Source organism: Saccoglossus kowalevskii, chromosome 5, assembly GCF_978046115.1.
Source record: "Saccoglossus kowalevskii chromosome 5, keSacKowa6.1, whole genome shotgun sequence".
NCBI lineage: Eukaryota > Metazoa > Hemichordata > Enteropneusta > Harrimaniidae > Saccoglossus > Saccoglossus kowalevskii.
In genome coordinates this window covers 31,511,200-31,529,253 of record NC_140645.1, presented here as the reverse complement: position 1 = coordinate 31,529,253, position 18,054 = coordinate 31,511,200, and the positions used below count along the sequence as shown (strand labels likewise).

The 18,054-nt window shown below is 33.9% G+C and overlaps 1 protein-coding gene across 1 annotated transcript; it reads left to right on the top strand.

Annotated features, from left to right (window-relative positions):
- The first annotated feature begins 15,332 nt into the window (after positions 1-15,332).
- On the top strand, positions 15,333-17,763 carry LOC146746057 (tyrosine kinase receptor Cad96Ca-like). The gene is made up of 4 exons (XM_085498926.1): positions 15,333-15,356; positions 17,101-17,223; positions 17,440-17,551; positions 17,663-17,763. The coding sequence occupies exons 1-4, from the start codon at positions 15,333-15,335 to the stop codon at positions 17,761-17,763; spliced, it is 360 nt and encodes a 119-aa protein (XP_085355052.1).
- The last annotated feature ends 291 nt before the right edge of the window (positions 17,764-18,054 follow it).

Sequence of the window (18,054 nt, the reverse complement as noted above, 5' to 3'; positions counted from 1 at the left end):
CATTTTGAAGAAGAATTAAAATGCAGAATAAGGTGTAAAAATGATTAGGGTCTGTGGGAAAACAGTCAAAGGCAAGATCTTTATCATTTATCAAACAACCACATTTCATGACTTGATGGTCACATTTTTGGTGTTTCAAAAGTTGCTACTCAAAGAGATATGGATTACTTCAGTATTGCAACATTGAGTTCATCGTAAGTACTGGCAGAATATACATACATACAATGATTTATTTAATTTGTATGGTTACACAGAGTTAGATATTCACCACTGTGTTATGTGGTATTTTGGCAAAGTTTAATTTTTACCTAATTTGCCAATTTTCACACTGATATCTGAAGTACTAATTATTCCTTGAAACTTGATGCATAGATTCTCTAGAACAATGCACAGACCTGCTCAGTTTTGGGTTAAAATCTGTTCAGAGTGATTACCTAAATTGCACAATAATAATAATAATAATAACAAATTTTATTGCATCCTTGAAATAAATTTTTCATCATTTAAAAGCAATAACAATGAAATACATAAACAAAAACAAAAAATGTAAAATGCTCAAAAGAAAAGGGAAAAAAAAAATGATAAAAGTAAGAATTATCTTTTAATTGGATGTTCTGTTCTAATGTCTAATATGGCATATACATATTCACTCACTTGTCTTATAATTTCAACATCATTGCAACTCATCGGGTATATAAATTTCTGATTAATGTTGTGGGCTGTGTTTGGAATTATTACATTATGCACAATGATTCATAATTGTTTGGTTCTAATCACATATCAATTATTTAGCCCCTCCAAAAAATTAGTTAAAATCCTAGCGAATTAGTGCAAATAACACAAATGAGCAGAATAGTCCTATAGCCTACACAAGGCTTTTACGTAAAATAGAACACAAAATTAGCATACAAGGTGCCAAGTCATCAAATGAGCAATGTTTTGTTCATCGACCAATCAAATCAGCAAATAACATATTGGATATCGGGATGGGATATCTTAAGTATGCAATAGACTGTATCACATTGAACAGGCATCATACTAGGAATAAAGTTAAATAAGTGCCTAAAATACTCATATACACTATGCATATGTAACTTGAATATTTGAAAATTAAATTCCTGGGTTACCACTGTTTGTTCTTGTTCCTGTCCATATTTCACCAGAATGTCATTTTGTCTCCAGTGATAATTGTTGTTTCTGTCAATCAACAATTAAATTTTGAAAACTGCCAGTGCAATTGCTTTGATGCTTTGTATGTAGATACCTTGGATGGACCTCGATCAGATTTGTTCATTTTGTGACTTCAAATCTTTATTTTTTGTGAATATTTTTATCATTTTTATTGAAAAATGCTATTTTCAACTTCTTCTTTAAAACTACAGGCTCAATTGCTTTGATACTTGATATGTAGGTACCTTAAGTAGACCTATGTCAAATTTGTTCTTTTCATGACGATATCGTCAATTCTATATTTTTAGCAAATATTTTTGTTAAAAATACTATTTTTGAACTTCTTGAAATTTACTAGCTACTTTGATACTTAGTATGTAGATAGCTGGGTGAACCTCTGTCAGATTTGTTCATTTTGTGAAAACATTTCAATTCTCTGATTTTAACAAATAATGTCATTTTTGGTAAAAAAAAAAAAAAAAAACTATTTTAGACTTCTTCGTCAAAACGTAAAAGCTCTAAAATAATTTGGCATTTACATTTTTCTCTACAGTTGCTGTCAATACAATTATAATATCAGATGTTGTTAATACTGATGGATATACACCAGTTGATGACGTCATTGTTACAGATGGTCTATCACATATACTGACGTGTGAAACCATTGGATCCAAACCTGCAGCTTCTAATATAAACTGGGATACAGATGGTATAACAGTTGTACAGTCATTGATATCAGACAGTCCAAACAGTGGAGACAATAGATTATTTGATACAACATCTGATATAGAATTCACACCATTGTGGTCATATCATAGTAAAACTATTACATGTGAAGGAAGTAATTCAGCAAATATACAACCAGTTATCACAAATATTAATCTAGATGTACAAAGTAAGTAAATACTGATATAATATAATGTAGATAATAGATTATTTGATACAACATCTACTATAGAATTTACATCGTTGTGGTCATATCATAGTAAAACTATTACATGTGAAGGAGGTAATTCAGCAAATATACAACCAGTTATCACACATATTAAACTAGATGTAAAAGGTAAGTAAACAATGATATAAAATAGTGTAGATAATAGATTATTTGATACAACATCTACTATCGAATTTACACCATTGTGGTCATATCATAGTAACACTATTACATGTGAAGGAAGTAATTCAGCAAATATACAACCAGTTATCACAAATATTAAACTAGATGTACAAAGTAAGTAAATACTGATATAATATAGTGTAGATAATAAATTATTTGATACAACATCTACTATAGAATTTACACCATTAAGGTCATATCATAGTAAAACTATCAATTAAATATTCGTTATTTTTGTTATTTCTTTTTCAGTATCTCCTAACAGTGTTACCATTTCAGAAGAGTCATCTGGTGTTGTCATAGTTACTTCTGGTAAAATGACTTCATTAACTTGTGTTGCTATGGGAGCACGCCCTGCATCTGGCATACAGTGGATTGTTGATAATGATAATCCAGCTGACATTGAGACAATATCAGACAATACACAAGACAGTGATCTGAAAGATACAACAAGTACCATGACATTCACACCAACTTATCTAGACCATCAGAATTCAACGTTGACATGTAAAGCTACAAATGATGCAACTACTGCTAAAGGACAACCTGTTATGAAAGAACTTACACTTGATGTGTGGGGTAAGTAAATATAATAAGATTTCATTAAATTCAGTAATACTAAAGTACTCTCATAAGATTATACATTATTACATATGTACTGCAGTTTATTTTGATTCGTCCGTGAAATCAAAATCGGTATTTCCACAACCCATATGCAAATGAGGTCTGAGAGCAAACAAAGTAGTCCCTTCAGGAGTACAGTTTTTCGAAATAAACAATATTTAGAAGTATGATATTTTCCCCTTGGGGTACATGAATATACTTGCCGAGTGAAATGAAATTTGAACAACAGTAATGGTACTTTTAGGCAGTCACTTATTTTGGCCCAAACTAATTTGCATATCACCCATGCAATAATGTTTTCGGTATTTTCACGGTCGATATGCAAATGAACATGGTATTTTCATTGGCTACCGAACTATTTTTATTTTGTAAACACATTTTCGACTGCTATTTTTATCCAGTTCAAATCGTTCAACAACATTTTTGGCATGTCAGGTGTACATTACATGGAATACTACGATTGGAAGAACTTAATGTATGTTGACCACCTGGAAACTGAGTTTTATAAACCTTGAAGGGCTCTCAGAAGATCCACCAGCAGTAAAATCAGCGATTACTATGCAGCCGAACCATCAGCATCGAGATACCAGGTTTCTGCTGGCGACGTTGCGGCGTTACTCAGTTCCAAATAAAAATTACCAACGCCAAAAGAGCAACATTTTAACCGGTAATCAAGACCCAGTCAATCCACGACCAGCAAGATCGCACAAGAAGTTGTAGCGTGCAGCTCAGCGACGACCGCTGTCGACGAAAGTCATCCCGTCAGTGGAGTACCGCAGTTGTACGGCATGTTTGCGGAACTTTTAACTTCAACATAAACTGTGTATCATAGTCGTCCAGTTTAAGTTCTGCTTCTGTCGTGATCCCAACTAAACGTCAACGAGTTATTTATTTGGACAGTGACTCAGATTAGACGTCTGATTATTTTAATTTCATGATACAAACAGTGACACGCGTTCTCCTTGGCGCGTTCTACACTGACACGCGCTGCTAGGGCGTAACACTTATATTGGAACATATTAATGGGCAATGGAGTTCCCGACCTAAATTCCATCTCGGTTTGCACGTTCTTTCTTTAGTACGAAATAATCAAGTATGGAACATATGTAATAATAACAGAACCCCACACCCTCCCCGTGGCTTTCGTTGCGTATGGAAGTTATTTTCACTCGAGATGCGGTGTATTCTGCTGTACTTTCACTCGCTTCGCTCGTGAAAGTACGGCCGCAGGATACACCGCATCACTCGTGAAAATAACTTCCATACGCAACGAAAGCCACGGGGAGGGTGTGGGGTTCTGTCATAGTATTATATGTATGTATATGTGTTATTAGACTAGTGTACATGGTGACATATTTGTTAAAGCATGCATTTTCATGTAGTTATTTAATCATGGCTTGAAATCAAAGCCAGATAAGAAAAATCAGCATATGATCTTGTCTACAGTGTTATGACTGTCCTGTGCAAATTACAAGTCATTCGTATAATTGAAATTGTTAAAAAACAGTGTTTTAAACAATTGCAATAGTCAAAGAAGCACAATAACGATACTGATTTGGTATTACTCTTAGATAAACATTGGTACGGCATATGTAAGACAGTATTGATCCATATCTAAGCTTTCAGGTGATGTTATTACTGCAAAGTGAATTGAGGATAAAATTGGCTTTACCTATGATGTAACAAATAAATATTTTATTTTTAATTTTGTAATCTGTTTTATAGTGTACCAATTGCCATCTTGTAATCAGTTTCCTTCGTAATATAATCACATCTTCCATTAAGGGTACCACCATGCTTATGGTTGCTTTATTGTGCTGCAAAGTATTGCAGAGTAATATTTTTAAAATGATATAAAATTGAATAAATATTAATAAACAGGTACTATTTTGGTGCATAACATATTGTTGATGGCATGTTATAGGGATGTACTAGTTTTGCTGAGGAGTATGCTTATTAGAATATACTTGAAAAATTAGATATAATATGATAAATACTGTGCTCATTATCTTCCATTACACCATCATAAATGTTTTGCTGGTCTGCACATTGAGTTGATGTCTGGTTTCTCAGTATGTACCAATCCTTTCATTAACTACATGAATTTTGCCAAATGCAAATGTTGGACCAGTTATATGCTGTATCAGTAATATATAATTATATTGCATTTTTATGTTTTTGAAAACCAACTTTTATGAATCATATTTAAAGGGGAACCGCGCTCAATCCCTTGGATTGCACCAAGTGCTCATGGGTAATTAACTCCGCCTCTGTCCACTGAGTAAATGCTTATCTTTCCCCCTGTACCGCTAATCCCACAAAACAACAACTGATATAAACATCCTAAGAATTGATTACAATGTGCTTGTTTAAATATAACATAGCAATTGAATATCAAACAAATACAGAGCAGTCTTCATGTGCCATGATTTGAAACATCACGCGCTCGGTAATTTATACATCGTCGGAAAAATATGACACGGAACTAATATTGTAAAAGATATGAATTGGACCTGCCTGTGACGTGTTGTCTGGGTGCCGTTTCGTCCGACAGTCAAATACAGAAACAAAAACTGATTTATTTTCTTATGCCAAGACCTCGTTGTTCATGCTTTTCAAGCATGGCGTATTTACTTCTTGTATTCTGTGGTGTGTGCTGTGGAAGCATCTGATTTCGCGGTTTTGAGCTGTCGAAGTATTTTGCGAAAAATAAAACAAAGGGCAACACCATACGAAACAGTCAGGCCAATGTCTTGTTGATATCCGAAACTTGGAACCTCTAACAGAACGGTTATTTCCTACACGCCTACCAGTATTACACAACTACCATTTGCAGCTCATTGCAGTCTGACACTTATTCACTGTACCCCTTCCTTTTTTCCAGACTGTCTAGAAAGTTATGCAAAAAGTTTCATCCCTTAGAAAACACAAGTCTTTGCTGTACGGTCAAAAGAAAAATGTCCACATAGTAGTAACCAACATCGTTCTGGCATTCCTAAAAAACACTGCATTGCGTAGTAGCAAATAATCACGGTAGCGCAATCCGATCATGCTACGTTTCACAATTACTATTATTACTTGGCGGTGATTATTAATAAAGTACAAAAAGTAAACTCATTGAATTGTTCTGAAATGCAAATAAATTTCAATTTAGTTTCATCGATTCCGGTCGCATGCAAATGCTCGACACCTTATAGGTCAAATCGCTAATCAGCCAGTCAAAATACTCGATGATGCCAACGTGTTCAAATTACCAAAACGGAGGAGATTTTCTGATGTTCCAGCTCGATCTTTTACCTCTGGTTTTGGTGGGAAGACGGCACGTTTTTTTTTTAAATCAAAACATTAGCTGTTTTCGATGATAAACTGACCATTTGAAGACTATTTTTACGATGATAACAGCTTTATTGTCGAATCGAAGCTTTACCCATTCACGCTAACCACCATAAACGTTGTACTCTTGAATAGGTGTCAATGACTACGGTAAAATTCGTAAGATTGTGGGTCAGGAGTGAGTGTTGTTTTGACTTGGGTATTGTGTTTTACATTCCAACAGGAAATTTTTGCGTGGTTTTATTTTCGCGCTTTTGGACTCACCGCGAAATTTAAACCACGCGTATGATTTATATTTCTACATTTAATTTATTGCAATGGATATCCGAAAGCCTGTAACCCAATGTTATTGACATTGTTTACTGTCTTACATCGTCATGTCCCAGTGTTACCGATGGTTAGAACATGGAGGTGGTTAGACATACACAAACTACGTAACGATAATGCTGTTTGTAAACCAACAAGCTTTGTAGATTGAATAAACATCTAGGGGATTTACATTTTCGTTTACTCAAACTGTGATTGACAGGAATTTTGAATACATTAGCCACCATTTTAAACTCGTGATTTTCACTGGTCGTGGCACGTTTCGACCGAAAATAACAACATTTATACATCAAAAGCCCAACCAGACGAGTGTAATCGCTAGCGTACATATTCATGCCCCCGTGGATATTTGGAACCACAACTTGATCTCCAAACATCGTAAATGGCATATTTCACGGAGCTCCCGCCACAATGTTAGCTGCTTGGTTCGGATTACCATACAAATACGGTGGCCATCTTGACCCTTATTTATAGTATCGGTTCCCCTTTAAACAATAGAATATTCAATTTTAATGATGTTTGCAGTATGTTTTGTGTTCACAAAAAAGTTGATGTGTAATGTGTATAATGTCGATAATTACTTTAGAATTTATACATTATATTAGTACTACCATGTATATCCCAATACAAATGTTTTCTCTGACTGAGTAAATAGTTTGGGAAAAATAAGTACTGACAGTAAAATCTGACTATTCCAAAAACCTAAGCAACAGTTTATATATTAGGTTTTTAGTTTTCTTTATTGTACATCAGGAAGTCTATTTTTGTGGGTGGAGGTACATCACAGAATGTTCTATAATGCTCACCACTGTACCATGTATTTCTATTTGCTCTGTGTGAGCTACTGTAAAACACTGAATAAGGAGCCTGTGAAAACAGCTTAAGTAGAGAAAACAGCACAAACTCAACTATGGGACATTTTATATATACATGTATATTACACATGTAGTGTTAATCAGTTTCAGGAAGGAGAGTTTCAACAACTAGCCATAAGTAAATTTGTTGACCTTTGTTTTTATCACTTGTGGTTGCCAGGCGATGAAAATGCCGAGATGTTTTGCTACCAAGAATAGAAAAGTGATCGGGTTACACACAGATTGGTTTAGATATAATGTTATTGTGGATTGCCATTCATGAAATAGCTGTATCTACTTGCATAGACATCTATGTATAGCAAATATAACTATACTAATAAATACATGTGTTGAATGTGAGGACTTCATATACCATGGAATAACATGTTCTTATTATACTTTACAGTATCTCCAGACAGTTTGTATTTTGATGGTCACCCTAACAACAGTGATGTTATCATGACATCTGGAAAACCATTTGCCATCACCTGTAGAACTACTAAAGCCCATCCTGCTGCCAGTATACTGTGGTACATAGATGATGATATAATTACCAGCAATGTCAACAGTAGAATATTATGGGATAGTGATGGTAGAAAAGACACAGTCAGTGAATTATCAATGATACCAAATAGGGGAGATTTTGGAAAAAAATTAAAATGTGAAAGCAACCATGATGTCCAGAATAATCCACAAACTGTATTTGTTAATGTTATTGTGCAATGTAAGTATAAGTGAATAGTATGAAATAAGTTATGTGCATGTGGTTTTTTTTAGATGACCAATTTTTATTTTGACTTCTCATTTCTAAATTGACAGTAGTGACAAGGATAGAACAAATACCTCAATAGAAGTTCATGTGCACCAAAAATGCAATGCAAGTATTTGATAAATTAAAAATTTTGTTTTCCTGTTTGACTCAACTTTTGTTTATTTGGTTATTAATTGTTGACTACTCCCTACCAAATATCTTGTTTTGCCCATTGTGATGAAATGTAATACAGCTACGGTATATATGCATATTGCAGCATAATAAGATAACAATAAAATTTACATTAATTATTGGGAGTCATGTAATGTAAAAATGTGCATATGTTTAGTTTTCATATTTATTCATATTCCACAGACTCTGCTGCAATTTTCAATGATACTTTAGATGAAAGTTCAGCAGATCAAGGTCAGAATGCTACCATTATGTGTACATCTATGGGATATCCAATACCATATATAACGTGGTATACATGGACTAACGGTAGTAAAGTGGAACTTATGAGTTATATGACCAGAGTTGTGATAAAACATGAACCATATACAGTTAATAGAACAATACAAAGCACATTGTATATACTAAACGTTAGACCTGAAGTAGACCATGGTGTATATACGTGTCATGCTAGTAATAGTATTGGTAGTGATAACTATAATATTACACTGGCTGGTAGAAGTAAGTATAATATTATTACCATAGTTCCCTGTTCCAGCACAGCCACTCGTACATCTTGACGATTCAGTCAAAATGATTATTTTGAATTGTAGGCATTAATCTGCGATTCAGCCAATGATGGAGAGAGAAATCTAGGTCAGGAGAAGCCCCATGACCTTAAGATTTTCTTCCACGTAACACATACGTGACCAAGATCAAGAGTCAACACCAACTTGCCTCATGTTCACTCTCTGTTTTCTCCGCACTGAGTGTGTATTGTAGCAAAACAGTGCTGTTCAGTCAGCAGTTTGTCAGTCAGCAGATTGGTAGGATAACATTTTTCTCATGTTCATTTCTTAGTGTAGCTAAAATGGCCAACAAGAAGAAGGGAAAGCACCTCCTGTGTTGTCACTCCAAAAGTCAGATCTCCCGGGTTGGAACCCCCATAGTAAATGTCACCTTTGTTAGCTCCGCTGTCGACTTTGTCGAGCAGAGCTTATCATATGAGTGATTGTCCATCGTCGTCTCCGTCGTTCGTGTCAATGTTTTACTTTTTCGACTTCTTCTTGAAAAATATAAGTCTGAATGCTTTGATCCTTTTTGTATATGTACCTTGGCTAGACCTTTCTTAGATTTGTTCATTTCATGGTAATATCTTCAATTCTCTAATTTTAGTGAATATATTTGTCATTTTTGGTAAAAAGTGATATTTTCGACTTCTCGTTAAAAACGCAAGTCCAATTGCTTTGATATTACATATATAGGTACTACATGTGGACCTCTCTCAGATATGTTTATTTCGTGATGATATCTTCAATTATCTAATTTTGGTGAATATTTTTGTAATTTTTGGTGAAAAGTGATATTTTTGAATTCTTGTTGAAAACAGAAGTCTACATATTGTTAATTTTCTAATGATATCTTCTGTTCTTTAATTGAAATGTGCATTGCTAACAGCGGAGCATGAGGGCATGTGCTCTAACTAGACTGCCAAGACTTGGGACAATTCCCAAAACCGCGTTCATGTTGCCGAGACTGGTCGTGTTGCCTGAGCTTGGGCTAGTCGCGTGATTGGCTTGGGTGGCCCTGCGAGTGTGAGTGAGATGAGTGCTAGTATGGATGGGAAGTCCTGCTTTTTGGGTACCAGTGCCTTGGGTGCTGTGTCGGCAAGTGCGGCCCGGCAGCGGTGTAGTCAAGACTTCAACCCCCCCTCCCCAGTTGACCTGAGGCCATCCTCGCAGCCTGCTAATGCAGGCAGAGGTCTGCTTGATCGTGTTAGCAACGCACAGGAATGGCAACATCCCATGCAAGTCGGGTGGACAAGCTGCAGGCGGAGCGGGTTGCCTCCACTGCAGACGCCTCTCGGTCGACGAACGTGAAAAAGCACACCAGGGAGCAATTTTCACATTTAAAGGGTGCTTCCTGAAGGCTCGGACAGGTAATACAGTCCTTGTTGCTCCACACCTCAAACGTTTACAAGACCATGGCTCCAAAATTGGCCATTACTTCCATTATAACATTCATAACTAGTCAGCAATAAACAGTTGATCCCAAAGATAAAATAATTGCACTGTTCACTGCTGCTGTTTATTAAATGAACCGGTACATGTTCCAGTTAATAAAAACAATGTATGGGTAATACATACTGTCAAATTCGATCATGAGCTGATCACTGAGCGAAATTTGTTTGATATTCGTATCTTTATAATAATGTAAATAAATGACATCCTAGTGCAATAATCTATACATTTTTGTCAACTGGCATATAACAAATTTCAGATCAGCACTACATGGAGCTTGTGTTGTATTGTATATAAGTTTATCTATATTTGTTTACAGGAGAACCAGATTCACCCACCAATGTAAGAACCACTGATATATCATGGGACTCTGTCAATATTACATGGGATATAGGATATAACGGTGGATCATCACAATGGTTCTATGTGTCATACAGACAGATATATGTCAATGATTTCATCAGATCAAATAAAGTTGAGATGCCACCTTATCACATCGATGGATTGAATTCATCCACTGAATATGAAATATATGTAACAGCTGAGAATGTGATAGCCTCAAGTCAACCAAGTGACTCCATCACATTTTGGACAGGTATGAATTTTAATCAAATTCGTCAAAATCAAACTTTTCTGTCATTCTGGAACACAATCTCAGTCATGTAAGAATTGTTTTCATTAAAACTTGGTATATGTATTGAACATTATAGGACCTTGATACACTTTGTTTTACAGATTGGATTCAAAATGGCAACTAGCAACCATTATGCTTTGACTTGCTTTTTCCGATAATGTTCAGACTTCACAAATACATCATACACATTGGGATGCATAATATGCACATTTATTTGTTTCATGATCCCATTCAAGATACCTAAATGGCAGCCATTTTACTGTCAAAAATTCATTATCAAAATCAATCATTTCTCTTATTCTCAAACCAGATCTCGGACATGCATGAATATCACTCAAACTTAGTACATACATTGAACTTCATAGGACCTTATTGAATGACTCTTTGTTTTGCACATGCTCCTGATACCGTATGTCTTGCTTATCATGTAACATGTATATATTTTTTGAAGGTTTTATTATATTTTTATCTATGTAATTGTTTTGTATTTCAATAGGAAATATTGCATTTACCATTTTCTAAGTGATAGATATTTTGAGGCATTCCATGAAAGTGAGCAAAGTTTTTTGGATTGATATATTCCGGTCTTTTCTTAACTTGGCAACTGAAATTCATTGTTTTGAATTTGGAACGTGTATTGCATTCAGTAATATGAGCCAATCTATCTACTGACAGAAATACATGTAACATATAAAGCTGTTGCATAATTACAAAATTTATGTTAACACAAGTCTTTACATTTTTTGCATTACTTGGTTTCCAAATAATAATGCCATTACTGAATCCCCTTTTTTAGCTCCGCTTTCGTCAAAGTCGACGATGTGGAGCTCTTCATATTACTGATTGTCCGTCGTCTGTAGTATGTAGTCTGTTGTTAACTTTTTAGCCCCGCTGTTGACTTTGTTGAGCGGAGCTTATCATATGAGTGACTGTCCCTCGTCGTTTATGTCAATGTTTTACTTTTTCGACTTCTTCATGAAAACTACAAGCCTGAATGCTTTGATACTTGCTGTATATGTACCTTGGGTAGGCCTCTCTTAGATTTGTTCATTTCATGATGATATCCTAAATTTGATGAATATTAGTAAAAAGTTATATTTAGATTTCTTGTTGAAAACCACAAGTCTGTTTGCTTTGATATTACCTATATAGGTACTACATGTGGACCTCTCTCAGATTTGTTCATTTCGTGATATCTTCAATTATCTAATTTTGATGAATATTTTTGGTGAAAAGTGATATTTTTGAATTCTTGTTGAAAACAGCAAGTCCGATTGCTTTGATACTATACATATTGTTCATTTTGTAATGATATCTTCAGTTCTGTAATTGAAAGGTGCATTGCTAACAGCGGAGCTATCTCAGCCGACAGGCTGCTTGTTACATTGTTGTCTTCTTCTTCAAAACCATTAAACCACATGCTTTCATATTTGCAATATAGATTCTTGGGGTAGTCCTGAGTCAGATTTGTTCATTTGATGATATATTCAATTCTCTAATTAGTCCCCGTTTGGACGTAGTCCGAAAACGGGGACTTATGTTTTGCCCTGTGTGCGTCCGTGTGTCCGTGCATCCGTGCGTCCGTGATCACCTGTATCTCGAACATGCATGGACCGATTAAATTCAAACTTCACTCATACATCACACATTATATGGGACATATGCACATGCATTTTTTTCATGATCCGATTAACGATAGCTGAATAGCGGCCATTTTGAGGCCAAAAATGCATCAAAATCGCACATTTTCACCATTCCAGACCCGGATCTCAGTTATGCATGGACGGATTTTGTTCAAATTTGGTACATACATTAAACATAATAGGACCTTGATGCACGTCATTTTTTTGGATCGGGCTTGAAATGGCTGACTGGCGGCCATTTTGTGTTAAGGAATTCAGTTCTGGATCCGTATCTGAGACATGTTTGGATTGATAGAGTTCAAACTTCACACACACAAGGTACATCATGTCACAAATATGTATGTGCATTTGTTTCATGATCTCATTAACGATAGCCAAATGGCGGCCGCTGAATATAGTTATTACGTGAAACGTGTAATAGTAGTTTTGCCCAAATTGTATTGTTCTGTGTTAAAACACTTTTTTGAAAGTCATGTATGAATATAGTTTTTCGACCAATGCATGATTATGCCAGTATTGCGAATGGTATTGCCAATATTAGATAGTTCGTATCTTGACAAAAATGTTGAAAATAAATAATATCATACACAGAGTGTACAATACTATGACGTATGTAATCAATACAACGTCAAAGGACACATCTGATGACCCGCACTCATTCATTCTTTTATACTGCTACTGTTAGATACCCAAATTATGAAAGCATTGTTTATTATAAGTGGCAATAATCTTAGGTAAATTAATATCGTTCCTGTCATTCTTCCAATAGCAGCACCAATCAGTAATGAGTACTCGCCTGGAAATATTCCAACCAATCCCGGCGTTTACATTGGTCCTTTGGTTATAATAGTTGCAGTAATTGCAGTGGCCTCTGCAACGGGTTTAATATTCATGAAAAGAAGGGGTAAACGAAACAAAGGTAACACTTTACAATAAAAATTAAATATATTCATATATACATTCTTGCAATTTGTAATACTAAGCAATAACACAGCGATATATTAGAATTATATAATATTGAAATGTATAGAATACGTTTGACAATAAACACTCCTTGTCATTAATCACGTGTTCCACGCACATGTTTTAGATATGTTATAGATAAAAAAAAACATTTAGCAAACTATCACTGAAAGTTCTCTTCGTCTGGATTTGAACATAAATTGCATTTTGGTTGCGCAAATGTGGTTGAAAAAAATTACTGTACATGTACAATTTGTTAACATTGTCACTTGACTATTTGTCAGACACGACATTAGAAGAACGACAGGACCATGAATTGCCAGAGAGAACATCAACAGGTAAATTAGAAATCAAGAGGTTATTACATAACTATCTGCATTAATATCTGCATTAGTATGGTCAAACGATCTATAAGTAGTGTGGGATATATACAGAGGATATTGCTGCTGATTTTGTTAAACTAGTTGTCCCACGAGGTGCGTGCAGTGAACGACACACGTGTTTTTGTTCAAAGTTCATAGAACACTTAATGGTTGACGAGGCTGTGATATTGCATTGTGATACTATCAATGTGAAACTAACGGTCAATCTTTTTTTCAATATTACTGCCTATCCTAGTCAATCATTTGTAATATATGAACGAATTTAGAATGCCCTATATATGTCAGAAATAAATCGCAACTTGATTTATGGTTTTGATTTACCTGTCTGATTAATTGAATGGTTGGACACAGTGTAGAAATATATGTTCCGAATATGTTTGCGCAGTTCAATTACCAACCTCAAAAAACATCCATGTTTCAGCTACTTACGAGAATGTTAGGCCAGAATTATCAAAAAAGGTAAAATTAATATTATTTTTCGTTTATTTATTTATTCAATCTTACTATAGATAATTTTACCAGCAAACCAGTCATAGATCAATGTGTTGTATCACCAACATGGATTGTATTACATTTTATTGTTTGCGTTTGTATTAGCCTACTAACGATGACAATGTGTACGCCTCTCTTAACCACGACGGAAAAGAAAATATTTACATGGCTGCAGGACAACAAATATTAGAATTTCCCAGAAATGATATAAGCATGAAAAGTATATTATCTGCTGGTCGATTCTATGAATTGACAAAATGTGTTGCTTGGAATGGAACAGGTGGTCAGTCAGATGTTGTGATTAAGAAAAATATTGGTAAGTAACGTTACGTCTCTCATGGATACATGTTCAATAGTTAATACTATATGTGTCTCTATTTATATCACGACATATCTGTATGAGACTTATTTAAGCATCGTATATTGCAATTATCGTGTTTGACTATTATGTCATGTGAATTATAAAATACAGTGCGATTTGCAGGTTTTAAAGTTCATGTAATTTGTTCTGTGTTGTAGATCCTTCGAACAAGCAAATTGAGAAAGAGGTCTCCAAGGAAATTGGAATAATGCAGTATATATCAAATCATAATAATATTGTAAAATTACTTGGATGCTGCACAGACAAAGGTGAGTGGGCGACACATCATCGCGTCAGGGAAATAAAATAAGGTGAATCACAGTAATTGTTTATTAATATCTTGTTTATACACAGTTCCAAAATATATAATACTGGAGTTACAGTCGTCAGATATGAAATGCTATCTTCATTCTAAACGTAACGAGTCTGGATTAAAGGATATTACTCAAAGTAGTCTGTTATCGTGTATGGCTGACATTGCAAATGGAATGAAACATCTGTCTAAATTAAATGTTGGTTTCCCATGATATTTATATTTTCAAGTTCATTCATGCTCTTTATATTTTCAAGTTCATTACATGCTATTTATATTTCCAAGTTCATTACATGCTATCTATATTTCCAAGTTCATTACATGCTATTTATATTTCCAAGTTCAATTCATGCTATTTATATTTCCAAGTTCATAACATGCTATTTATATTTCCAAGTTCAATTCATGATATGTATATTTTCAGGTTCATTACATGCTATTTATATTCCCGAGTTCATTACATGCTATTTATATTTTCAAGTTCATTCATGCCATTTATATTTTCAAGTTCATTACATGCTATTTATATTTCCAAGTTCATAACATGCTATTTATTTTTCCAAGTTCATAACATGCTATTTATATTTCTAAGTTCAATTCATGATATGTATATTTTCAGGTTCATTACATGCTATTTATATTCCCAAGTTCATTACATGCTATTTATATTTTCAAGTTCATTCATGCCATTTATATTTTCAAGTTCATTACATGCTATTTATATTTCCAAGTTCATAACATGCTATTTATTTTTCCAAGTTCATTACATGCTATCTATATTTCCAAGTTCATTACATGATATTTATATTTCCAAGTTCATTACATGCTATTTATATTTTCAAGTTCATTACATGCTATCTATATTGCCAAGTTCATTACATGCTATCTATATTTCCAAGTTCATTACATGTTATCTATATTTCCAAGTTCATTACATGCTATCTATATTTCCATGTTCATTACATGCTATCTATATTTCCAAGTTCATTACATGCTATCTATATTTCCAAGTTCATTACATGCTATCTATATTTCCAAGTTCATTACATGCTATCTATATTTCCAAGTTCATTACATGCTATCTATATTTCCAAGTTCATTAGAGGCTATCTATATTTCCAAGTTCATTACATGTTATTTATATTTCCAAGTTCATTACATGCTATTTATATTTTCAAGTTCATTACATGCTATCTATATTTCCAAGTTCATTACATGCTATCTATATTTCCAAGTTCATTACATGCTATCTATATTTCCAAGTTCATTACATGCTATCTATATTTCCATGTTCATTACATGCTATCTATATTTCCAAGTTCATTACATGCTATATATATTTCCAAGTTCATTACATGCTATCTATATTTCCAAGTTCATTACATGCTATCTATATTTCCATGTTCATTACATGCTATCTATATTTCCAAGTTCATTACATGCTATCTATATTTCCAAGTTTATTACATGCTATCTATATTTCCAAGTTCATTAAATGCTATCTATATTTCCAAGTTCATTACATGCTATCTATATTTCCAAGTTCATTACATGCTATATATATTTCCAAGTTCATTACATGCTCCTTATATTTCCAAGTTCATTACATGATATTTATATTTCCAAGTTCATTACATGCTATCTATATTTCCAAGTTCATTACATGCTATCTATATTTCCAAGTTCATTACATGCTTTCTATATTTCCACGTTCTTTACATGCTATTTATATTTCCATGTTCATTACATGCTATTTATATTTCCAAGTTCATTACATGCTATCTATATTCCCAAGTTCATTATATTCTATTTATATTTCCAAGTTCATTACATACTATTTATATTTCCAAGTTCATTACATTCCATTTATATTTCCAATGTTGTACACATGCCACATCCGAAAAATTGCGTGATTGCATGCTGTTTATTTAATCTTATTTTAGATTATTCACAGATATTTGACCACTGAGCATATCTTATTGAATGGCCATAGACAATGTAAAATATCCAATTTTAGCTACGCTAGTGACGTCATCGATGACCTACGTTTCTTTGAAAAAACTCAGGTATATAAATATTCTAGTATGTGTTTTATATTTTTTCTATCAGCTATGTCTAATCCTACGTGTTGTGGAAACATAAACAGTAACGTAAATGTAAGAATTGATTAAGTATAGCTAAGTGTATTCTTATTTAATTGATTAAATTGACTTCATTTCATCTATGTATACCCTTAATAGACAGGAGTTACCATTAATGAGACATCATGCCTTGTTTTCTAGAACAACTATCCATATCAATGGATGTCTGCTGAAACATTGTTGAACAGACGATTTACACTGAAGAGTGATACTTGGTCTTTTGGTGTTGTCATGTGGGAAATTGTGAATCTCGGTAAATATATGCACTGATTTACATAATATTTTCTATTTTAAACTGCGTCAAGTCAAGTCGGAAAAATAGGGACAATCTCATATCCATCTGTGTTATTCTGTTTAACGCCAGGTGCAATGCCATACCAAAGAGCGTCTGAGCAAGAAGTGACAAGCATGATACGAGATGGAAATCGAATGCCAAAACCAGCACATTGTGGAAATCATATGTAATTATAATTGCTGATATTGTAATTGCTTTCAATACAGTAAATATTCCACCAATGAGAAATTTACCTTAATACTGTGCCAATAAATATATCTCTATAGATTCCAATTAATGACCTCGTGTTGGAGACGTCATCCAATAGACCGACCATCTTTTACTCAACTAAGAAATTCTATTAGCCAGATAATTCAAGACAAAAACGTGAGTAGCTGATTATGAATATGTTCGTTATTATGAAACAGTAGTACAATACCTGTTGATTGACAAATTTTTATTATTTATGTTACTTACAGGTT

Excerpts from the sequence above, each read along its gene's own strand:
- LOC146746057 (XM_085498926.1), top strand. The coding sequence starts at position 15,333 with ATGAAACATCTGTCTAAATTAAAT. Across the intron at positions 15,357-17,100 it reads AACATCTGTCTAAATTAAAT|ATTATTCACAGATATTTGAC; the intron begins GTTGGTTTCCCA and ends ATCTTATTTTAG. Across the intron at positions 17,552-17,662 it reads GTGGGAAATTGTGAATCTCG|GTGCAATGCCATACCAAAGA; the intron begins GTAAATATATGC and ends GTTTAACGCCAG.